The sequence below is a fragment of the Uloborus diversus genome, chromosome 3 (genome assembly GCF_026930045.1).
Source record: "Uloborus diversus isolate 005 chromosome 3, Udiv.v.3.1, whole genome shotgun sequence".
Classification (NCBI taxonomy): Eukaryota; Metazoa; Arthropoda; class Arachnida; order Araneae; family Uloboridae; genus Uloborus; species Uloborus diversus.
The window spans coordinates 33,937,803-33,963,366 of record NC_072733.1 but is presented as its reverse complement, the minus strand read 5'-3'; the positions used below and the strand labels follow the sequence as shown (position 1 = coordinate 33,963,366).

General features: G+C 34.6%; 1 protein-coding gene across 1 annotated transcript in view; it reads right to left on the bottom strand.

The window, feature by feature from the left end:
- Positions 1–25,564, bottom strand: part of LOC129218334 (uncharacterized) — a 98,977-nt gene that overhangs the window by 19,904 nt on the left and 53,509 nt on the right. The window contains exon 3 of the mRNA XM_054852571.1: positions 5,257–5,360. Coding sequence (XP_054708546.1) covers positions 5,257–5,360 — 104 coding nt within the window. The remainder of the gene's footprint in view (positions 1–5,256; positions 5,361–25,564) is intronic.

Genomic DNA, 25,564 nt, shown 5'->3' with positions numbered 1-25,564 from the left:
TTTTTGTACATATTTATACATGCTATTTTTATATTAAAATATTACTTTAATAGGAAGAATCTGTATAATTATTCATCACTTTTAAACTTCAAATTTCAAATTTTTAGTTAAAAACTTTCAGTTAATTGAAAAAGTGGACAAAATGACATTTTGTCTGGGACGGTCTTTTACGGGGTGGACAAAATAGGACAACCTTGGAAATATGACATGATATACAACTAGTTAAGGTGAAGGTCAAAATGTTTCCATAATTCCTTTTATTAAAATCTTCTGTACATATTCAATAACAAAAATGAAATCACTAATAGATAATAGATTCATTTTTATTATTAATAGCAAAATATTTACTGCAGCATATGATTTTAGAAAACTAAGCTAAGTAGTAAGTTAGATTTTCCATTGATAGTGAAGAACAAAGGGAAAAATTATTAAATAAAAACAAAAACCTGACTGCGTGAAAACCAAAAAAAAAAAAGAAAAAATATATAAGCCCACTAGTTTAAAATGTTATTAAGTGCTACTGAATAACTATACCATTGAAATAGTTTTATAATCGATACACACATAAGACAAATCATAAATTCAAAAGCAGAATAGAAGGATCAACAGTAGGGGGTCCATTCCTTTTTGACCAATCCTGTGAAATTTGAATAGGCCCAACTGTTACTGCAAAACTAAAACTATTTCAATAATGTAGTTATTCAGTAGCACTTAATAACATTCTAAACTAGTGGGCTTATATATTTTTTCTTTTTATTTTTTTTTTCATTTACGCAGTCGGGTTTTTGTTTTTATTTAATAATTATTTTTTATTTTGCACTTTTTAGTTACTTTTCTTTGACTTAGTTATTGTGATTATAAGATGGTAAAATTTGTAATTGTGTCACCTTATTGAAAGAGTTTATAGCGTGAGAATTTTTAAACTTGCGGTGGTCTAAATTACTGATTATTAGTCCCTCCAGAAACCTGACTCCCCTTAAAGTTACGCATGCTTGACCTGTAACAAAAATGCGCACACTCAAGTCAACCACAGCTATATAAACAGCCTGTATAACTCATGATGACGCAAGCTCGGAATCCCCCCCCCCATCAGTTAATCTTTCTCGCAAAACTAAAAAAAGCCTGTCAAGACATTACACGTTACGAAACTCAGTCCTCTGAATCATGACAAAAACAAATGTAATATGTCAGAGATGAAAATTGAATTAGTAGAATTAGTTTAAAAAAATTTCAGGCAGAGAAAACGCTACCTGCATTTGTTACACGCAGGTAGCATGCAACATGATCCCAAACTGACAATATGGCAATTGGTTGTTGATATGGGGAATTTTAATTGCTGTCATGAGTTTAGTGACCAAGGATGAGTCCAGGACTTTTCACAAAGTCTGTTTTTTGTAAAAAAATTAAATAGATTTGTAAAAAATCAAATAGTTTTGCAAAAAAAAAAAATTTTTTGTTTTGTAAAAAGAAAATTTTAGAATTTTGAGATGGCGCAAACTGCAAGGGCAGCATCGCTCTCTGGGAGACAGGTATCCCTCAAGTATCAATATTTATCTACCATTCTACATTATGCTAAATTATACTAGAAATGTTATATGTATAGTATTTGAAATAACTGTAAGAAAAAAAATCAGGCAGGGGTTCCACATTTAACTTTTTGACCCAAGACACTGTTAAAGAACACAGAATTTCGTTTAAAACTTATAAACTCTGATTTTTACAAAAATAAAAAAACTGTTATTTGTTTACCTGTTAATAAAGCATACTAAATATCAAAATGTGAAAAATCCGATTCCCATAGCAGATGCAAAGAGATTGTAATCCTCAAAGTGAAGGCATCAAAAGTATAAAAACTGCTTGTAAAAGAAATATTTTTTATAATTTTTTTTTTAATTGCAATTGAATTGCATTTTAGAGTTCCATGATAAACATATCATTACTATCTGGACACAGTTGAAGCAAAAAAATAAATAAATAAATCATTGATTCTGCATTTTAATTTTTGACTCATAAAATAAAATTTTGCTTCAAAAACTTGAAATAAGCGTTTTTCCAAAAAATAAAGAGATTTTTCATTTATTTGCATCTTAATTAAGCGAAATTAGCTTGAAAAAAAAAAAAAAATATGATTCTCATATTGGATGTAAAAAGATCCGATTTTTCAAAATGTAGGCATCTAAAGAAAAAAACGGTAAATAAAAGAGTTCCATATTTTTGGGAATAAGTGCTGAGGTGTAGACAAGAAAAAAAGTAAAAAAATGCTGGTTCGGTGCATATAACGGGTGCGGCGGATACAGTGGTTTTTTTTTTTTTTTTTCAAGTTTAAAAAGAAAGTTGAAAATGTTGCTAACAGATGGCATCACATTGTTCACTTTCATTTTGCGAAAACCTTCGCCCTTGGGCAACAAGTAAAGCAAAGAGGGGGGAAGGAAGGTGAGTCAGCAATTGCTCGTATTTCACTGAGAGAAACGCCGATACACGTGGGCAAGCAAGCCATAGCGTCGGAGCGAAGGGGTCAGGAAGAGGAGGCAGCAAAAGTACTAGTAAAAGAGAGAGATGTATGTCCAGTGTGTAAAGGGAATTTACCACCTCCCTCACAAAAATGGGTTGCTCGGTCAAGCAACCTAATGGGAAACTTGTCTCTTAGCTCTAATTTTATTCACTCACATTTTCATGTTGTATCTTTTGCTGTTGTTCATGTGTTCTTGGCTTATCTTTTTTTACGAAATTTCTTTACAGTTGCTTTTGAAATGGCTCCGAAGCAATTCCAAGCAAAGTTATACTGCAGCCTTTAAGTTTAAGGAAATAAAGGCAGAAGAAATTGGAAATCGTTTTGCTGCCAGAGAGTTTGGCATTGACGAGAGATGTGTTTGTCGTAGGAAATTGGATAAATTAAGCATCGAAAGTGATGGCCAATCAAGGGATGGCAAAGTCAAAAAGTGCAAAATGGGGATTTTTAAAAATATTTCATTATTGTTCATTAAAAATACTAACGAGAAATAAAAAAATATTTTTTTTTTTTACATTTAATCCAGCTTTCTTTACTATTGTTTGTGCTTTTAAGTTGTTTAATGCTGGCTGCTTGCTTATTGAAGGTGCGGCGCTTACACCGGGTGCGACCCATACATTAAAAAAAAAAAATTTTAAATATATATTACAATGCGGAACATAAACTGGGTGCGGTGCTTATTCCTGAAAATACGGTTTATTTAAAGTTAATTACTGTTTTTAGCATTGAAAAATCAAACCCATATAACTTTCTCCCAAAATAATAGCTTAACATCGCGCCCCCAGATGCTGAGTGGTGATAAGTTTGAAGTTGATTACCCTATCTGAAGGGATCATATCCCCCCCCCCACCCCTACTATCCTTTTTGCAGTTCCAAGTTCATTTCTCTGTATATTATTGTTTATTAAATCTTGAGCGGGGAGGCAGCCTGAAAAGCAGAAGGTTGCTGCTTTTTCAGAGAAGTTTGCAACAACACCGCTGCATAAAACAAACAAGCAAAATTATAAACCAAACTGACTTTCAGCTGTTAATTTCTTTCAAAGAAACAAACAACAAGCATTATATTTATTTGGCCGTAGTAGTTAGTTATCACTTGCAAGAGCATCACAAGAGTGCTGAGTTTTTTTTTCTTTTCAAAATTAGCAGATTTTGTATAAGTTGATCTCTCTAATTTAACTTTGAAAAAGGTTCCAAAAGCTATCCTTTTTATACAGGGAAATATGTGTTATTTTAATTTGAGATTTGCTTTTGCAATAAACAATTTATGAAAGGTCCGTTTTTGCTTATCAAATTTTTGTAAAGGGCCTGTTTTCGTTGATTGGATTTTTGTGAAAGGTCCTTTAAAGGACCCAAATTTCCTCTGGCCAGACCTCTGGTGACACTCCCAAGGTTAAGACAAATCAATTGACGTATGTATCATCAAAATTGGCCAATGCGTTTAGTCTCTACAAGGCAACATAGGAACAAACATACATAGACCCATAAACACATTACACTCCTTTGCCTCGCGTACATGCAGTCGGGTAAAAACCATAAAAAGGATTTAGATCAGATTTTAAGTGGGCAGTCAAGTTGGGTATGTCAGTCAATGTTGGAAACAGTCAAGTGCTTCAGTTAAAGTCATGGAGTTAGAGTCAGTTACAAGATTGAAGGATGTTGAAGGGTTGGATTTATGCATTGATAGCAAAACCAGAGATCATTGTTTTATACTTTTCAAATCCCAAACTCATCCTGAAAGTAGGAAGCATTATTACTTCAATAGATTTGCAGGCCTTTAGAAAAGTTTACGGGGAGCATCTGTTACTTGCAATGAGCAGAATAGTTTTAAGATGTTGAGATAGTTGCTCTTGATCTTCATTGGAAGATTGATAAATTGACTAGGAACAGCACATTTCTTTTATGGGCTATCATACAGTCATCAACCAAGATCACAAAACATACTTTTTCTTGCTCAGGAATATTTAATTCTAAATTAATAAACAACATTTAATTTCTTTAAAAATATTAAAATTTTTAACTCAATGAAAATTATTATTACTGTGTAATTGAATATTAGTTAAATCTTTCACACATTTATGTTCGACAATATTTTATGCTAACACATTTGATTAATTTTCATAAAGATTCCAAAATTTCTTACATTATTACTGATCAGTAAACATTCCCCTTAGTTAAAAAAATTAAAAAGAAATACAAAAAAATTTAAGAAAATATAAAGGACTTCATTGTTAGATTACTCATCATAGTAATACTGAAATCATTTTCATAAGAAAACGTGAACTTTATTTTAATTAAATGAGAACACAATATAATTTCTATACAAATAAGAAAAGAATTATAAGATAAAGGTGATATATTATAAGAAACTGACCTATAAGCAGCTCCGTCATTTTTGCATTGCTACTGATGAATCAAACAGTACTTACAACTGCAAACTGTAGGATGATCTGCTAACTCTGTGACTATTTAATTGGTCTTAAAGTATTTCAAACAATCCACACTTTGTACAGGCACAATGTAAACAGAAAAAATACTTTTTCTTAATAGAAGTTATCAAAATTTGGTTCTTACATTAATTTTAATAATCAAGGCAGTGATGCTTAAACATTTTGCTCACTTGCCGGCTCTCTGACAGAAATCGCTTAAGTCCATTTTGAACCATATATTTTAGTATCGAACAACACATAAACAAGAAAATATTGAATTCATCTAACCCCCAAAATAAGTATTCATCAAATTTTCACTTACCTTTGGTTCAATGCTAATATTTATGTAGCAGGATTCAGAGCCACACCGGCAGCTATCTTTAAATTCAAATGTTTTTGGACCGTAGTTAAACAAAAGCTCATCTCCTAAAAAGATTAACATTCTGCTTAAATTTCCAGTCATTTATTTGAAGCTTGCATTAAAAATAGAATAAAAGCCGAGCTCCATAACAAATTGAACTACTTTTTTGTAACAACAATGTGCCTAAAAAAGAACTTTGAAGGGTTGTATGGCGCTTATTCACAATCGATGATTGCAATACCAGTACAGTCAACTCCTGCGACAATGCGACTTATGCGAAATAGCTATAACGTGAAATTTTATAAGAGTAATAAATTTAAGAGTTAATGCAAATTTTTCATCCAGAACAAATTTTTTTTGGAAGGAAGTATCAGCTTCATTATTGGCTACTAAATATTGATTCCGTCAGTGTTATTACATCCCTAAAAGCATCACTGACAGCGAAAGTTTCCACACCAAATTAGTCTACGCATCGCGTTGTTAGTACAGTAAATAACCTTCTTTTATTTATTTTTTTCCATTCTAAATATGAAAGTTGATGAAATATAATGGCACCGTAGTGGCACCTTCATCTAAAGTTTGTGAAGATGGGGAAAAAAAGAATGTTTCTGACTAAACAACTACAAAATGTTGACGGTAGCGCAATAATAAGTATGAGTGAATCTTCCATACGTACAATTAAAAGTCAAAAGAAAAAGATATCCAAAAAAGATCAGAATTTATTTTCAACATCGAAGCTTGCAGAGTAGTCTATCAAAGTAAATATTTTGAAAATGGAAGCTGCTCTTGTATTGTGAAATAAAGAGATGAGGAAGAGGGACTGTTGCCATAAATTGAAACGTTATAAAAGAAAAGGCAAAGCAACCGTATTTAAAAATGTATTAGATAAGAATAACATTTCTGATCATGGAGCATAAATCATCATTATCTTCATTTTTTAACTCATAAATATTGTTACTGTATTTACTACACAGTACTATTATATTGCAGCATTTTATTATTACTTCACACTGTACGTACCATGTTGTTTTATTTTATGTCTTTCCCTCCAACTTTAAAGTATTTCATGTCGAATAAAACAACTTTTTATTTCTTAAATACAATAAAAGTTCAGTTTTTTAAGTAAGAAACTGTAGTGTATAGTTGAAGAATGCTTTAAAGCAGTGTGAGGGGTGTTTATAAGTATCTAAAAGAATTTGGTATTTTTCTAAAAAAAATGTACATATATTTTTCCACAACGCAAAATTTCGACTTACACCAGGAGTCTTGGAACGAATGAATCCCTCGCCTAAGTCGGGACTCGACTTTATACCAAATACCAGTTTTTCAAGCTATTTTGCAATTTCGTAATAACGGTATTTGCTGAGGTAGAATACCGGTATTTTTTGTATTAGATGAAAATAATAAATAGTTTATAATAAATGACTCTTTCAATTAAATTATTTTAAATGTCAGGGATAAAAACAGACCAAAGTCAAAAAAGAGGAAAAATTGCGAGACTTAAAATTTGAATATATATACATTTTCTACATTAAGTGAAATTATTTTGATAATATTGATAAGATTTTTTTTTACTAGTAGAAATGCTAACAAATGAACAAATAAAATAAGCTTGTAATTATTTCAGATTTCAACAGATATATCAATTCCATTTACCACTTTCAACAACTGGACACCATAATTACAAAATGACATTATCAGTGTGGCTAACCTTGGAAAAACAATTTGAGGATCATTTTGAAATTTCTTGGAGCAGCTGTGTATATTCTATACAAATCATTAAAAAAATAAACCCAATCTAAAACTTTTTGAGCTTTGATGGTCAGTTTAAGCACTAGCATAAAAATGATTAGTTTTAAATTGAAAAAAAAAATTTAAACACTATGTCATGATTTGAGAATATTAGCATTTTTTATTTCTACGTCTGTCATAATAAAATAGCACAGTATAATTAATATATTGATCAAATCGTGTGCTTTCAATTTTTGAAAGCTGTAACTTGAGAGAAAAAAAACTTTTTTTCTAAATCCAAGTTCTTGAGAAGGGGTGGTTTGCCCCAGGTGACACTCATCTGGTAGATGACATCCCAAGTTAATTTCAGAGTTAAAAAAAATATAAATACTTTAATTCTGAAAATTTTTGTGAATATATTTTAAATTATATTTCATCTATAAAATTTTAACGAAAATAGGGCACATATACGTCAGGAGCTAATTTCACACAAAACGTGGCAATATACAAATTTGTACGAATAGCTTTTACTATACCTATATTTCTTCTTTGCTAAATTTTTAATTTAAATTTTATTGGCTGCTTTAGAATTAACCTAAATATGAAGATTTTAAGATTAACTGCAATTCTTGAAAGTTAATACTTCACTCTTCCTATAAGTGTAAATGATTTCTTTAATCAAGAAATCATTTACACTTATATTGTTCCATACTTTTTAGTGAGAACCAAGCTTACAGAAGTAGTCTTAATCTCATCAAAAACAACCCTGTGGTAAAAATTTCCCCGCCAAGAAAACCTTTAACTTTTCCGCACAAAAAAGAAAACCTGCAACCCCAAAAACCCTCAGCCATAAAAAGTTATGATATCTAGTTTGCCCGCCAAGTATCTGCCAAACTATCATCCTCCTGCTTCTCCTTTTTCATCACAGCTTCTTCCATTAGAACCTCCTCCCACCTTCAACTCCTCAGAAATATGGATAGATCTTTTAAATTGTTTATCTTGTTTGGCGGGAAGCTTTTCAAAGTGAAGTGGTTGCTTGGTGAGCAAAAAGCTTCCCGCCAAACAAGATAAACAATTAAAAACATATCTATATATTAAAATATCTGCAATGAGCATTAAAGCACCAACTATACAGTTAATCATTTTCAAATAAATATGTTTATCAATCATAAGAAAGTGAATTATCCTGTACTTCTACTAATTTCATGGTTTGCATAACAGCTGCATTTTAAAGAGCCATCTGGTATTTTCTTTCACTGTGAATACTAATTTTCATTTAAAAGTTTTGAATTAAAATGGAAAGATGAAAAACAGTTTCAAAAATTTGTCTAACAATTTTTATGTTTGCAAGGCAAAACAGGGGAATTTTTTAAATTTCAAAACCTATTGTTTACTCTTGAAAAGTTGTGCGGTTTATAGAGAATTGCGTTATAAAGGTATTCTACTGTATATGTTTCCCTTCTCACTTGTGAGCACATGTTTATTTTTTCTTTCATGAAATCCAATAAATCACAGACACTTGACAGACCCCATTCTGATGTCAGACAAAGAAATACTAATGAAGGAGAGCAATCATTTGAATGGAACATGGTTAAGTAACGGCATCTAATAGTACACATTTCGTTCCAAATCCAAAACACAGAAAAGCGTCGTTAGGAATGCCGTGTACTACTCACCGTAACGCACGGATGCATTTTTCGTCTCTGAAGAACCACCTAGCGGAGGCAAAGATGCGTTGTTCATTGCGAACGGGTTAAACCAAGGGGCTAGGTGTATGAACCTGGTACTCAAGGAAATTTGCGAGAAGCGTAGTATCAGGTTTATTTATGTGTGGAGTAAACGTAAACGCGATTGGATTGCTAGGGATGACCTGCATCTGAGCTCTACAGGGGTCAAAATGGTTAGTGGTTTGGTTTTAGAGGTTTCAGAATCAAAAAACTAAGTTGAAATGGGGGGCATGGTTTAAGGAGCAGAATTCGAAAGGGTACTAACTATTGGGATTTTAGTAGAAACAGAAATAGGGTGGCTAATAAGAAAAAGATTTTAACAGCTGGGATTCAAATAATCACACAGCATTAATTGAAAGTAAGATGGGCTTACTTAAGGTTTCTTATACCAATGCTCATAGTATTAGGAACAAGCAAAACAATTCATGTTAATAGAAATATTTTTATGAATATCGTTTATAAGAACAATGAACAAAACAGGACCTAACAGTGATTCTTAAGGAACCCCGCATAAAAACCTCACTCCATTTAGAATATTTTCCTCTTACAACTACCCTTTGTTTCCTTCCGGTCAGCCAGTTTTTTACGCAATGAAAATTTTCCCTCCTATTCCTATATCAGCTAATTTGTTAAGTAGAACAACATGCGATACCTTATCGAAAGCTTTTTAAAAATCAATGTAAACAACACCTGAAGGCTTCTTATTGTCTAAAGCCGTGATAACTTTGTCATAGAAATGTAATAAATTAGTTGCACAAGATTTACCTGTCCTGAAACCGTACTGAAAACTAGTCAATAGGTTATTAGTCTCTAAAAAATTTACCATCTTAATTTTTATCAATGTTACAAAAATTTTGCAAACCACCGAAGTTAGAATCACAGGTCTATAACTTCCCTTACTTCCTTTAGACCCTTTCTTGAAGAGTGGTGTAAACACAGAAAAGCGTAGTTAGGCCCGCCGTGTACTACTCACCGTAACGCACGGATGCATTTTTCGTCTCTGAAGAACCACCTAGCGGACGCAAAGATGCGTTGTTCATTGCGAACGGGTTAAACCAACGGGCTAGGTGTATGAACCCCCTCTTAAGAACTTGGATTTAGAAAAAAAAAATTCCTCTTAAGTTACAGCTTTCAAAAATTGAAAGCACACAATTTGATCAATATCTATTTGCTAAACATTAAAGGGGGGCAAATAATAGATAATCATTTTTCAAATTTTCTTAAAAAGGAATTTTAAGTCATTTTACTTTTTAACTCGTAACTATTGGAAAATTTGATTTTTAAATTGAATTTCCAAAGTTGTATGCATCTTAGGTTTGCAATAAAAACAAAATGCGAAATTTTCATGAAAAGGAATTAATATTTCAGTCTCTGTTTAGAGGTTTTCCCCCTTACCCTGAAGGAAGAGAGGGAGTTGAAAAAATACGATTTAAATTTTTTTTTAAAAATCCGGAGTCGGAGTCGGGCGTCATGGGTGCAAGTTTGGTGATGTGTTCAAGACGGAAAATATTTTCAGCCCCCCCCCCCCCCCCTGCGGGCTCAAGGAAAAATTTGTATGTATAAATGTTGCAGATTTTAACAATGCCAGTTTTGGAATCTGTTTGATTTAAATTTTAAGCCTTAAAATTGTAATATTTAAGTGTTTTGACATCACAATTCCAAAAAATCTAAAATCCGGCAGTAAGGGGGGGTCTAGGGGCTCTCCCCCATAAATTTTTTTAAATTGAAGTCCAAAAAACGCTGTGGTAGGCCATTTTGGTAAAGTTCAGGGAAAGGAGGGGTTCAGGGACTCTTACATCAATTCAAACTGATAGTCCCAAAATCACAATATTGGGCAACCTTCAAAAAATATTAAAGAAAGAGGAGGGGAGGGGACGCTATGGGCTTTCCCGAAATCGAAGATTTAAAAACGAAATTGTAATTTAAATTTCATAACGTTTATACGCTTTTTGAATGCACTATTGAAGGGATGGAGTTCAGGAACATTCCTTCGGCAATATTTCGAAATTGAAGTTTCAAAAACGCAATTTTAGACGATGTTGGATAATGTAAGGAGTAAAAGCGTTTGCAGCACCCCACCATTAGTTTTTTTGCCGATCCTAAACATTTTTGTTGTAGCAATAAAATCGCTTAGGACATAAGATTTTCACTTTTGCAACATAAATCAGTTCTGATTCGAAAGTCTACCCAAGGTAGCGCCAACAAACTAGAAAAGAAGGAAAGGGGGGGGGGGAAGGGTAAGGCCGACTAATGATAATAAACTGTCACCATTCCCCCACAGTCTTCATTTGAAAAAGGATTATTTTATAAGATAGCAGGTGGTGAAATTAGCAATAAAAAATCGCTTCAGTGAAGAAGGTATATTTTTTAAACAAGGTACCCCAGGTAGCATTAACTCATCGGATTTTGCTCGGCCGATCATCGACTCCTCCTAAACTCATCGCGTAATGCACGCTGATATCGATGCGATCAGAATCCGAGAACGGTTTTCGATGAGCTGTTTTTTATCGGAAAACTATATCGTTACGATCAAATTTTCCGATGAAAATTTGCCGAGCTGCATTTCATCGGAAAAAAAGATCGTAACGATCAAATTTTCCGATGAAAATTTGCCGAGCTGCATTTCATCGGAAAAAGAGATCGTAACGATCAAATTTTCCGATGAAAATTTGCCGAGCTGCATTTCATCGGAAAAAGAGATCGTAACGATCAAATTTTCCGATGAAAATTTGCCGAGCTGCATTTCATCGGAAAAAGAGATCGTAACGATCAAATTTTCCGATGAAAATTTGCCGAGCTGCATTTCATCGGAAAAAGAAATCGTAACGATCAAATTTTCCGATGAAAATTTGTCGAGCAGCATTTCATCGGAAAAAGAGATCGTAACGATCAAATTTTCCGATGAAAATTTGCCGAGCTGCATTTCATCGGAAAAAGAGATCGTAACGATCAAATTTTCCGATGAAAATTTTCCGAGCGAAATTTCATCGAAAAACGAAATCGTAACGATCAAGTTTTCCGATGAAAATTTGCTGAGCTACATTTCATCGGAAAAAGAGATCGTAACGATCAAATTTTCCGATGAAAATTTGCCGAGTTACATTTCATCTTAAAAAAAGTAGGTCGTTTAAATTTTCCGATAAAAATTTTCCCAATCTAAAATTTTTGGAAATCTCCCAACTGTTAAAATAGGATAAATTTTATTATTCGAATATCCGAATATTGATCAAACGTAAGGCTATACGGATCAACATTCAAGTTTGAGAATCGGAGGAAAAATGACTGAGACTTTGACTCCGAATCCGACTCCTGGATTTTGGAAGGGTTTACTCCAATTTGCTGCAAAATCAATTCAACTTTAACTCCACGATTCCAACGCCGATTACCTCACTGGAATTGCGAACAAAATGAGACTCCGGCTCTTGAATGATTTCTCTCTATCTCCAAAACAATTCCACTCCGTTCAATTTGACTCCCAAAATTACCGACTCCGACTCTTCACTAGCTGTGGCGCCATAAGTATATTCACTGAATAAAATTCTCACTTTCCGTTCAGAAATCTGTCATGGCCTTGCCACCCGATAGATGGCGCCACAAATGATTTTCCATTTAACACATTATTTTCCGCCATGGAGCGAGCATAACATGTCTAGTGGTTAGCATATGAATCTCGTATTCCAGAGGACTAGGGTTCGATTCCCGGCTAGAGCGACTATGATTGAACTCATGAATCACGCTCATCAAAAGTTGTTAAATTAGAAATTAATTAAACAAGTTAATAAAAAATAATATATATTAAGTAATTCCCAAATGACGTCATCCGAAAATACCCCTCCTGCAAGTTTTCTTCCCACTGTTATTTTTGTTTCCTCCTTGCTTGTCCCTATATCGTAGTTGTTACTACTTCTCATCGTATTTTCATCCTAAATTCATCGCCTCGGAACAACAGCACTGCTCGTATATTGCTCCAAATTTCATCGTATTTTCATCCAAAATTCATCGCCTCGGAACAGCACTGCTCGTATATTGCTCCAAATTTCATCGTATTTTCATCCAAAATTCATCGGCTCGGAACGGCACTGCTCGTATATTGCTCCAAATCTCATCGTATTTTTATCCAAAATTCATTGCCTCGGAACAGCACTGCTCGTATATTGCTCCAAATCTCATCGGTATAGGGAGCAAAATTCATCGGATTCCGATGATCGGATTCTACTATTGCCGATGAGACATATTGGAGCAATTTCCGATGAAAACTCATCGGAATCCGATCAAAGTTTGATCGGATTTCGATGAACGGCCGATCATCGGCCGATGAGTTGATGCTACTCGGGACCCTTTCCAACATTCATTAATTAAACAAAGAAATAGGGGAACTGAATCCTAACTCCAGGCAGGGTTCCCGAATCACATCCCTCTTTAGGCGCTCAAATATAGCCCAAAGTGGCACTTTAAATATTTCAGCATCAAAGAATTTTCGGAAGAGAACTCCCGAACCCCTTCCTCTGAGTTCACCACAAATGTCCTAAATTTCAATTTTTAAGGCTTCAGTTTCTAAATTGTTTTGTAGGAATAGTACCCCTCTTACCTATAAACATGACTTATGACCGCCTACAAATTTTAATACAGTAAAACCTGTAAAGTTGACCACCCTTGTAAGTTGACCACCTGTCTATGTTGACCACTTTTGTCGGGAACGGAATTTGTCCTATATCATATAATGAAAGAAAACCTCTGTAAGTTGACCACCTCTCTATCTTGACCACCTGTCTATCTTGACCACTAATGTACGCCAAATTTGGTCTGGAGTATTGTAAAAAACCCTTTGTAAGTTGACCACTTGGTTTATTTTTTTAAACTTTCTTCAGAAAATTATTTTATTTTATTATTTATTCACTTATTTATTTATTGTTATTATTATTATTATTATTTGATAGCTTTCCAAGAATGTTTTTAATGCTTTGATGACAGACAGGCATTTTACTAACTAAGCAGCAGCATGAAGCTTATGCTGCTCTTTATTCTCCAAACTTGTTTTTCATTTGTTGTACTATTTGAGATAGCTTTTTGTATTCTGTTCAATGAAAATAGGTGTCAGTAGAAAAGTTCAAAATCTTTTCTTTCAGTTGCAATATGTTGTGGCAACACAGGAGTTGTGCAAAAAGAGCTGGTCCGGATCTATATATTTTGGGTCCCCACCCCTGCAACAAAATACGTAGCCCCCCCCCTCCCCTAGTGGCCAGCAGTGTCTATTTGTAAAGTGCATAAGTCTTAGTGCTAGTTTTTTTCTATTTTTTCTTCAGTTTCTGGGGCCGTTAGCCCCTTTAAGGACGCGGGCCCCTCGCACTGCGTGTACACAGATCTGGGCTGCTAATGAGTAAAGTTACATGTTTCTGGTGCAAGGGATTAAGAGATAGGACATTTTATTTTTGCCTTTATGAACTGGGAGAGTCGAGCTTGTTACACTTTGTGCTATACATAAAAAGGCTTCAAAAAGAAAGTTAGTTGAACTTGAGATTAGTAAAAAGTATGAAATATTAAAACTAATTGAAAATGGAGAAAGCTAGAGAAAATTAGTTGGCATATGTGGAATTTCTAAACCTACAGTGTCAAATACAGTTAAAAACAAGGAAAAAAATAAAATTATTTGAATAGTATTTTTAATAATTGTTTCACTTTCAATAATGTTAAACACTGAAAGTGAGTTGAACAGAAAGAGTAAGGGTGAATTCCTCAAAAAATGAATACATGGTGCAAGAAATGACAAAAAAAAAAATATTACCGCCCTTTATAAGTTGACCACCTGTCTAAGTTGACCGCCATAGTGCTGCACCGCGAGTGGTCAACTTACACAGGTTTCACTGTACTTTAATTTTGGAAACTTTTTGAAAAAATCTTCCTACACCCTTCCCCCATAAGTCATCCAAAGATAGCCCAAAACAAAGCTCTTAAAATTTCAGAAACTAAAATATTCCGGGCTGGGGGTGCGGAATAACCCCCCCCCTCTCATTGTGTTTACTAAATGCAGTGTAAGTTTTTATTTAAGATTTATTTTTCTATTGAGAGAGCAACTCCCTTCCACATATCGCCAAAGACAACCCAAAGTTTTAAGACTTCAATTTCAAAAATGTTTCGAGAAAGACCCCTGAATTCCCTAACTCTAACTCACTCATAGCCAAAACAGCATTTCAATACTTCGGGGAGAGAGACTCTCCCCCCCCCCCCCGAACTCCTTCCTCTAAGTTCACTAAATTTTACTTAAATTTGCGGTTTCCCCTTTTCATCACCGAAGATTTAAGAATTTAAATTCTAAAACGTATTGAGAGAAAGCCTTCGAATTCCTTCTTCCTTAGTCTTTCAAAGATTACCTAAAGCTGAGTTCTGAATACTTCAGCTTTGAATATTTTTTGAGAAAGGAGAAGCCCGAACCCCAAGACGGTCCAAAGTTGCGCTTTTAAGACTCCAGTTTCGGAATTTCGCCTAAAGAGAGCCCCCTCCCTCCCTCTTGACATTGCCAAAGACAGCTAAAAGATTTAAGACTTCAATTACAAACACTTTTCGGGAGAGGGTCGCAAATGCAGTTTAACTTAAGTCATTTAAGTATAGCCTCAAATAGTTTTTAATACATCAGCTACAAAACATTTTCATGTTAGAACGCCAAAACCATCTCTCATAAATTCACCAAAGATTGCCTTAATTAGTGTTTTTAACACTCCAGTCTTCGATTCTTTTTTAAAACCCACTTTTACATCATTAGAGACAGCCTAAAACTTTTTTTTTTTGACTTTTAAATTTTTAAGAGTTTGCAGTGGAGAAATATCGAACCACTCCTAGCTTCAAAAATATTTTCAATTCAGTTTTTCGATATTTTATACTGTAACCCGTGAGTAACACCCCCCCCCCCTTAGATTGTCCAAGATATCAACGTTTTAAGACCTCAGTATCATGGGTTAATTGGCGGACAGATTACCCTCTTCGCAAGAGCAGCGTTTTTTCTCAAACTCGTGCTGCCGTTATTTTTCTCCTTTCCTTTCTCTCCCCCCCCCAACCCATATTTCCATTCTAGCGAGTGTTCGATTCAATGACATTAGAATTTAGTGATTCCTCAAGTCTTTGTCAAAAATGCAGGAACGGTTTGCCCATCGGTGTTTCCAACCAGCTTAAAATCCCCCCCCCCCCCGATTATTTCCAAAATTCCCATTTTCATTAAAATCTTTAAAATCCTTGATAGTTTTTGTTTTACCTGGTATGTGGACGCCCTTTGCTGTGGCGAAAATATTTCATCTTGTCAGCAATCACTCTCAATCGGTGTTGCAGATTCAACTCTTAAGACATTTTAAGAGCGTACATAATTTTCATTTATGAGTGTAAAGTTTGCAAAGAAAAAAAAAACCCACAAATGAAAACTAGTATGTTGTGGCTATCACGAAACTTTCTTCTATATCTTTCTTATAATTCTGATCCCTCCTCATGCCTAACGAGGAAGAAATATTCCCAACGAAAACAAAATTACACATGCCAAAACTTGATGACCATCCCAATTCCTGATTTATCTCAAAAGCAAAGCAAAGAATGAAAATTGAAAATTATTTTTAAAGCCTTGCTGAAAATAATTACAAACATTTATCTGTTAACAGACACAAGATGGCAACAGTTAAAAATTTTAAATCATTGAGATAATATTTCGGATCATTTCCATGCAATTAAAAGCACGAGCTGAACGCAGACGACAGTCTGTTACGATTTATCTTTCTTATTGTAGCAATTAAAAAGCTATTTTTATTCACACAAATAAAAAAAAAAATCAGCCCCCCTGGAGCGATTGGCGCCAAAATTAAACCAACGCCTGTTTACATATGGATTCATATTTATTCCAAATTTCATCCAGAATGTAGCATTACTTCTTGAGATATGGCACTCACAATGGAAAAAAAAAGAACGTTCGATTGCGCCACCCCCTTTTTAGCTGTTGACACCAAAATAGAATCATTTCTTATACCCTCTAAGGGCTACTTGTCGATAAATTTTTGTTTGATTACATTCATTATTTATTGAGATACAGCAGTCACAATTGACGGCAAAAACGTTCTATAGCTCAACCCCCGTTTGAGCTATTGACACCAAAATTGAATCAGGATCTGTACCTGTTAGGGAGAACATATGGACCAAATTTTGTCTGATTCCGCCAGTTACTTCCTGGAGAATAGCAATCGAGCAAAACTCAAAAAACGTCCCATTGCTCCATCCCCCTTGGAGGAATTCGCGCCAAAAAGCAATGGGCACAAGTTCACATAGGGGCACATATGTGTACCAAATTTCGTTCGATTTCATGCAGTAGTTTTTGCTGTAGAGCGGCCACAAAAAACTGGTCACACACAGACGTGACACACACACACACACAGACAGACAGACATTTTCCAAAAATAGTCGAAATGGACTCAGCACACCTCAAAACGTTCGAATCCGTCAAAATTCGAAAATTTGCACGAATCCAATACTTTCTTCTATATATTAGATATAGAAGAAAGTAAAAACGAAAGGATGATCGAAAATAGCGTGAGAAAAGGCTAAATTTTCAATTAGAGCAGATTGCTTCGAAAAATCAGGGAGAATAGCGAGCAACTCCTCGGTCTGCAATGCAGCGAGTTGGAAATAAGAAAGCTATACCTAAAAAAAAGTCAAACGGCGCGAGCCGAAAAGCCACAACTCATGGGTGCAAGACCTTCCGTCTTGACAAAATTTCCGAGACGGAGGTCGGGACGGAAAGAAATTCAATGACTTTCTTTTAATTTTGAATGAAAAAAGAAAAATTGAGTGTTTGAAAAATATGCTTTAATATTACTAGACCGTTCCATAACCACGAATTTACATCGACATTCTCTCGGTTTTCCGCCATGTGCTTGTTTTGTTTGCAACGTGCTTTTGGAGGAGTGGCTTTTCGGCTCGCGCCGTTTGACTTTTTTTAAGTATAGCTTTATTTCCAACTCGCTGCATTGCAGACCGAGGAGTTGCTCGCTATTCTCCCTGATTTTTCGAAGCAATCGGCTCTAATTGAAAATTTAGCCTTTTCTCATGCTATTTTCGATCATCCTTTCGTTTTTTTCATTTGTGTTTTTTTTTTTGCAAACTTTACACGCATAATTGAAAATTATGTACGCTCTTAAAATGTCTTAAAAGTTGAATCTGCATCACCGATTGAGAGTGATTGCTGACAAGATGAAATATTTTCGCCACAGCAAATGGCGTCCACACACCAGGTAAAACAGAAACTATGAAGGATTTTGAAGATTTTAATGAAAATGGGAATTTTGGAAATAATCGGGGGGGGGGGGGGGAGTTTCAAGCTGGTTGGAAACACCGATGGGCAAACCGTTCCTGCATTTTTGACAATGACTTGAGGAATCACTAAATTCTAATGTCATTGATTCGAGCACACGCTAGAATGGAATTATGGGTGGGGGGAGGGAGAGAAAGGAAAGGAGAAAAATAACGGCAGCACAAGTTTGCGAAAAAACGCTGCTCTTGCAAAGAGGGTAATCTGTCCGCAAATTAATCCACGATACTGAGGTCTTAAAACGTTGATATCTTGGACAATCTAGGGGGGGGGGGGGGGTACTCACGGGTTACAGTATAAAATATCGAAAAACTGAATTGAAAATAGTTTTGAAGCTAGGAGTGGTTTGATATTTCTCCAGTGCAAACTCTTAAAAATTTAAAAGTCAAAAAGTTTTAGGCTGTCTCTAATGATATAAAAGTGGGTTTTAAAAAGAATCGAAGACTGGAGTCTTAAAAACACTAATTTAGGCAATCTTTGGTGAATTTATGAGAGATGGTTTTGGTGTTCTAACATGAAAATGTTTTGTAGCTGATGTATTAAAAACTATTTGAGGCTATACTTAAATGACTTAAGTTAAAGGGCATTTGCGACCCTCTCCCGAAAACTGTTTGTAATTGAAGTCTTAAATCTTTAAGGCTGTCTTTGGCAATGTCAAGAGGGAGGGAGGGGGCTCTCTTTAGGCGAAATTCCGAAACTGGAGTCTTAAAAGCGCAACTTTGGACCGTTTTGGGGTTCGGGGTTCTCCTTTCCCAAAAAATATTCAAAGCTGAAATATTCAGAACTCAGCTTTAGGTAATCTTTGGAAGACTTAAGAAGAGGGAATTCTTAAATCTTCGGTGATGAAAAGGGGAAACCGGAAATTTTAGTAAAATTTAATGAACTTAGAGGAAAGAGTTCGGGGGGGGGGGGGGGTCTCTCTCTCTCTCTGAAGTATTGAAATGCTATTTTGGCTATTTTTGAGTGAGTTAAGAGTTAGGGAATTCAGGGGTCTTTCTCGAAACATTTTCGAAATTGAAGTCTTAAAACTTTGGGTTGTCTTTGGCGATGTTTGGAAGGGAGTTGCTCTCTCAATAGAAAAATAAATCTTAAACAAAAACTTACACTGCGTTTTAGTAAACACAATGAGAGGGGGGGGGGTATTCCGCACCCCCAGCCCGAAACATTTTAGTTTCTAAAATTTTAAGAGCTTTGTTTTGGGCTATCTTTGGATGACTTAAGGGGGAAGGGTATAGGAAGATTTTTTCAAAAAGTTTCCAAAATTAAAGTATTAAAATTTTTAGGCAGTCATAAGTAATGCTTATAGGTAAGAGGGGTGCTATTCCTACAAAACAATTTAGAAAGTGAAGCCTTAAAAATTGAAATTTAGGACATTTGTGGTGAACTCAGAGGAAGGGGTTCGGGAGTTCTCTTCCGAAAATTCTTTGATGCTGAAATATTTAAAGCGCCACTTTCGGCTATATTTGAGTGCCTTAAGAGGGATGCGATTCGGGAACCCTGCCTGGAGTTAGGATTCAGTTCCCCTATTTCTTTTTTGATTAATGAATGTTGGAAAGGGTACCTTATTTAAAAAATATATCTACTTCACTGAAGCGATTTTTTATTGCTAATTTCACCACCTGCTATCTTATAAAAGAATTCTTTTTGAAATGAAGACTGTGGGGGAATGGTGACAGTTCATTATCATTAGTCGGCCTTACCCTTCCCCCACCTTTCCTTCTGTGGAAAATTATTTGATTTGGAATGGCAACAGCCATTCAACGCTTCCTAGCATGAACTCGAATCAGGAGTTCAGTCGCCACTGAATCACCTTTCGATGAATGTTGATATTCGATACTTTGATGTGACGAGAGTCACCCCTTTTGATGGGACTTATGTTCCCAATTTTCGATATAAATTATGTGCACTGTATATACGTTTCAACTAACAGTTCTTAATTAAAATGTTTTTTCTAACCTTCAATTCGTTTGTCGATTTTTGAATTTGATGTGGCAAGTGTTTTACCCACTGAATCATTTTACGATATGGTGCATAGCGGCCGAAAAGTAACGCTTGCATTCAACTTTAGTTCGTTGCGTGTGACATTTGTTGATTTAGAAGACTTTCATATGGATTAGCACCTAGTGCGAAGACAACAAAAGGTAAGAGAGACATTTTTATTTTCCAAAATGGATTTCGAAAAGCTCAAGAAAAACCGAACTGTTATTAGAACAGCAGTTACGAAAATAACGAATACTATTGAAGGTTTAATTAAAGAAGATCAAATAGATTTAGAGACCCTAGAAGAGCTATTGAATCAATTGCATATTAAAGCAGAACTGTTAAAGAAAATTGATGAAGATATCGAACCGTTGTTAGAATTAGAAGAATACGAAAAAGAACTGATATCAGCATATGAATACGCTGAAAAAGTTTCGAACACAATATTTCGCGCTCAAAGAAAATTAAAGGAAATTAAATCCTCTAATAATAGCCATGCGAACATAAGTTGGAACATGAGAGAGAAATTAATATAGGAAACAAAACACGTGAAGCTTCCAAAATTGAACATTCAAAAATTTTACGGTGATTGCACCCAATTTTATTCCTTTTACAACATTTTCAAAGTCTCGATTCATGAAAATGAAACGCTTTCAAAAACTGAGAAATTTAACTACCTAAAAAGTTATTTGGGTGGCCCTGCAGCTAATGCAATTGCGGGTTTTGAAATTTCAGATGAAAATTACAACTCTGCGCTTCAAATATTAAAAGAACGATTCGGACAAAAAGACGTCATAATTAACAGCCATATGAACAAATTGCTTAACTTATCTCCTGTTTACAAAATTACCGACATTCCAAAGTTAAAACGGATTCACAATGAAATAGAAGTTAACGTTCGGTGCCTTTCCGCTTTAGGATTGGAGTCAAGTTCCTATTCTGCAATGCTGTTAGCAGTAGTATTGAAAATAATCCCCCATGAATTGGCATTGGAATATAATCGACAAAATAAAAAAACCTCTTGCGTTCCAGACATAAATCAATTCTTGAATTTCTTGCAAACAGAAATTTTAACAAGAGAACGAACTTATTCGTGTAGGTCGAAGCCATTTGAATCAAACAGTAATAAGAATAAAAATTCAACTTTGTCTAATAGACAAGATAGCGCTTGCATTTCCACCAGCGGTTTTTTCGTTGCTGCGAAGAATGGAAATGAAGCTTTCGCTGATAAGAAAATGGATAGCTGTTTATTTTGCAAAAAAGAACACGATGTTCTCAACTGTCGCTTAAGTGTTGAAAAAAAGAGAAACGTATTGAAGAATCAAGGTAGATGCTTTTTGTGCCTTGGATTAAGACACCGTTTGAAAGATTGTTTATCGGGAAGGAATTGTAAGTACTGTTCCGGTAAACATAATGAAAATATTTGCTATAAGTTTAACAATTTGGTTAACGATAAATCTAATAAGGAATCTCTTATGGGCGATGGGACGGAAAATGTAATTTCTGCTGTATTGCATATGGGAAATAAAAATAGGACTCTTTTGCAAACGAGTTACGTGTTAGCAAAAAATGAAAACTTAGATTTGAACTGTGGTACACACGTTTTACTGGACTGTGGTTCGATGCGTAGCTTTACCACGCAAAACATAGCTAACAAATTAAAATGCAAAGTACTAAGGAAAGAAAAATTGTCAGTGTACACATTTGGAAGTAAAACCCCGATCGAAAAATACTACGATGTCATCAAACTTACGTTAATCAACAGAAACTCTCCCGACTCAAAAATAGAAATTGAAGTGTTGGTTACAGACGAAATATCAGGATCAAATATTCCCCCTCCCGAAGTTGAAGACTTTAAGGGTATGAAACAGTTGAAAAATTTGACACTCGCGGATTTTCCAGAAATTAAAGAACCCATTACAATTTTAATTGGTGCTCATCGAAGAGGATTCCAAAAACAAACTGCTATGGAAACTCGGAAAAATTGAAAGAGCGTTTCTCGGACGGGATAATAACGTACGCTCATACGAAGTTAAAACTGCTTCTGGACTTTTGCGGAGAACGATACAACACTTGTATCCCTTGGAACTTTGAACTTTTGAAATTTGAACTCTATATTAATTTAAATTGAACATTTATTTATATTGATATTTTGCACTAACCTTTAAATTTGATACTTAATATTTAGGATACTTCACTAACATTTTTAGAATTATATTTAATATTTGGAATTATTTTGAAAATGTTTTGATTCATGCATAACTCTGATTTATTGATTTAATATTTTGTGTACTTGAAATTTTGAAATTACGATTTTGTAATTAATACATTATTTGAAATTGAGATATTGATGAACTCTTGAAAGAGTTCATGGTGGGGAGTGTGTGGAAAATTATTTGATTTGGAATGGCAACAGCCATTCAACGCTTCCTAGCATGAACTCGAATCAGGAGTTCAGTCGCCACTGAATCACCTTTCGATGAATGTTGATATTCGATACTTTGATGTGACGAGAGTCACCCCTTTTGATGGGACTTATGTTCCCAATTTTCGATATAAATTATGTGCACTGTATATACGTTTCAACTAACAGTTCTTAATTAAAATGTTTTTTCTAACCTTCAATTCGTTTGTCGATTTTTGAATTTGATGTGGCAAGTGTTTTACCCACTGAATCATTTTACGATACTTCTTTTCTAGTTTGTTGGCGCTACCTTGGGTAGACTTTCGAATCAGAACTGATTTATGTTGCAAAAGTGAAAATCTTATGTCCTAAGCGATTTTATTGCTACAACCAAAATGTTTAGGATCGGCAAAAAACTAATGATGGGGTGCTGCAAACGCTTTTACCCCTTACATTATCCAACATCGTCTAAAATTTGCGTTTTTGAAACTTCAATTTCGAAATATTGCCGAAGGAGGGTTCCTGAAATCCATCCCTTCAATAGTGCATTCAAAAAGCGTATAAACGTTATGAAATTTAAATTACAATTTCCTTTTTAAATCTTCGATTTCGGGAAAGCCCATAGCGCCCCCCCCCCCCCTCTTTCTTTAATATTTTTTGAAGGTTGCCCAATATTGTGATTTTGGGACTATCAGTTTGAAATAATTGATGTAAGAGTCCCTGAACCCCTCCTTTCCCTGAACTTTACCAAAATGGCCTACCACAGCGTTTTTTGGACTTCAATTTGAAAAAATTTCTGGGGGAGAGCCCCCAGACCCCCCCCCCCCCCCCTTATTGCCGGATTTTAGATTTTTTGGAATTATGATGTCAAAACACTTAAATATTACAATTTTAAGGCTTAAAATTTAAATCAAATAGATTCCAAAACTTGCATTGTTAAAATCTGCAACATTTATACATACAAATTTTTCCTTAAGCCCACATGCGGGCGAGGGGGGGGGGGGGAGCTGAAAATATTTTCCGTCTTGAACACATCAAACTTGCACCCATGCCACAACTCCAAAACCACGATGCAAACAAAACAAGCACATGGCGGAAAACCGAGAGAATGTCGATGTAAATTCGTGGTTATGGAACGGTCCAGTAATATTAAAGCATATTTTTCAAACACTCAATTTTTCTTTTTTCATTAAAAATTAAAAGAAAGTCATTGAATTTCTTTCCGTCCCCACCTCTGTCTCGGAAATTTTGTCAAGACGGAAATCCGTCCTGAGACGGAAGGTCTTGCACCCATGTCGGGCGTTTCAAAATCCAGGAGTTGGAGTCGGGGTCGGCCATTTTCCTTCCGACTCCACAGCTCTGGTTAATGATAAGTGTTAATTACTACTAAGAGTAAATTGATTGCAAGTTTTTAAACTAATTCGGTTGGATGAAAATTGAAGACATGATAATGTTTCGAAAAATTTAAGCGTTCAATTCCTGTTACTGTTTGTAAAAAATTTCTAAGTTCAAAAATATGGGAAAAACACGATAATGTTAAAACAAGCGAGAAAATAATCAAACTCCTAAAAATACGAAAAATAAAATCGAAATCGCGAAAAAATAATCTCAGTCTGAAATGTTTGAAATAAGAAAAGACTAAAAAGTGAGAAAATAGTTAAAGACTAAAAATATGAGATAATAATGTAAAAACGCTGAAATAGTGAAAAAATAATCAAAGTGCTAAATGACAGGAAAAAACGTTAAAGTTCAAAATGTATGAAAGAATGATAAATAAATTTAAATATGAATAAAAACAATTTAACTCCTAAATGAACAAAAATAGTTAAAGTCGGTATAAAATGATAAAGTTGAGTATACTTGTAAATAAATAAAAGATGCAAAAAAAAATTAAAGATCCAAATGCATAAAAAAAATCGCGAAAAATAATCGAAGATTAAAAGACGCTGAAGTGAAGCAAAAAAATATCTGAACACTAAAATGCATGAAAATAAATCAAAATTGTCCACAAGGTGGGGAAATAATCTCAATCACGAAAATGAACAGAATTGAAAAATATTGAAAGTTCAAAAATGTGCAAAATTCGGGAAAAACAGCAAAGTCCAAAAATTCTTATTCTGAAACCGAAACTAAACCCTCATAACCTTTCACGGCTAAAAACGACAAAGTCTGAAAACGCGGGAAAATAATCAAAAATGCATGAAATATCCTTCTAATCTTCTACAAGCGTGCGTGAAATTGGGAGGCGGTGGAGGGATGGTAGGCCGCTATCGGCAGGCTCAGCCAAATTGCATAATCCAGCTGCGCCTGCTGGCACAAAATGCCCACTCTCTCCCTACTTAATTCTACGAAAAGTTATAAAGGTTTAAGTGACAGAATGGCACAGTAGAAAAAATGAGTGAGAGGTCATGGAAGCGGATGCAATCGCTTTTTGAAATGCATAAGCGCTGACGCTTTCTACGTCATTCTTGAGCCGTTTTCCCTCCCCACCCATGAAATGAATTTCAACGTGATGGATCGCTTGAAAATGCTCCGCGGAAGATTTTCATCCCTGAATGTGCATTTCTTTTTCTATGAGACATTACCAAACTGAATCTATTGGTATAAAAATATGGCTTGAAAACCATGAATTACTAGAATATAATTGAATAAAAGTAGCAGAAAGATTGCAAAATGATATTTTTTATTACAAGATGGTGTGATGAATTGTATTTTCATGCATTTATGTGCACCATGTATTTATTTTTCCTTGATCACTACTCACTTATCTATTGGTTAAAGTTTTATTTTAAGCGTAATTACAAATGTAATTGTGCTATGAATAATTTGTTCCAACCCTAAACTTTAGCAATACACTATAATACATAGCTAACTGTAGCTAGACAGAGTTTTGAGAAAAATCTTTTTTTTTGCTAGTATAACAAATTGTAATTTGATGTCACTGATATTGGTGTGTTGTCTTGTCTCGCTGTTTGTTGAGGAGATAATATTTAGCAATTACAGTCAAACCTTGATATCAGAACCTCCTTATCTCAAAACCGTTGATGTCTCAAAAAAAAAAAAAAAAAAAAAAATCCCCCGCATTTTCTATAA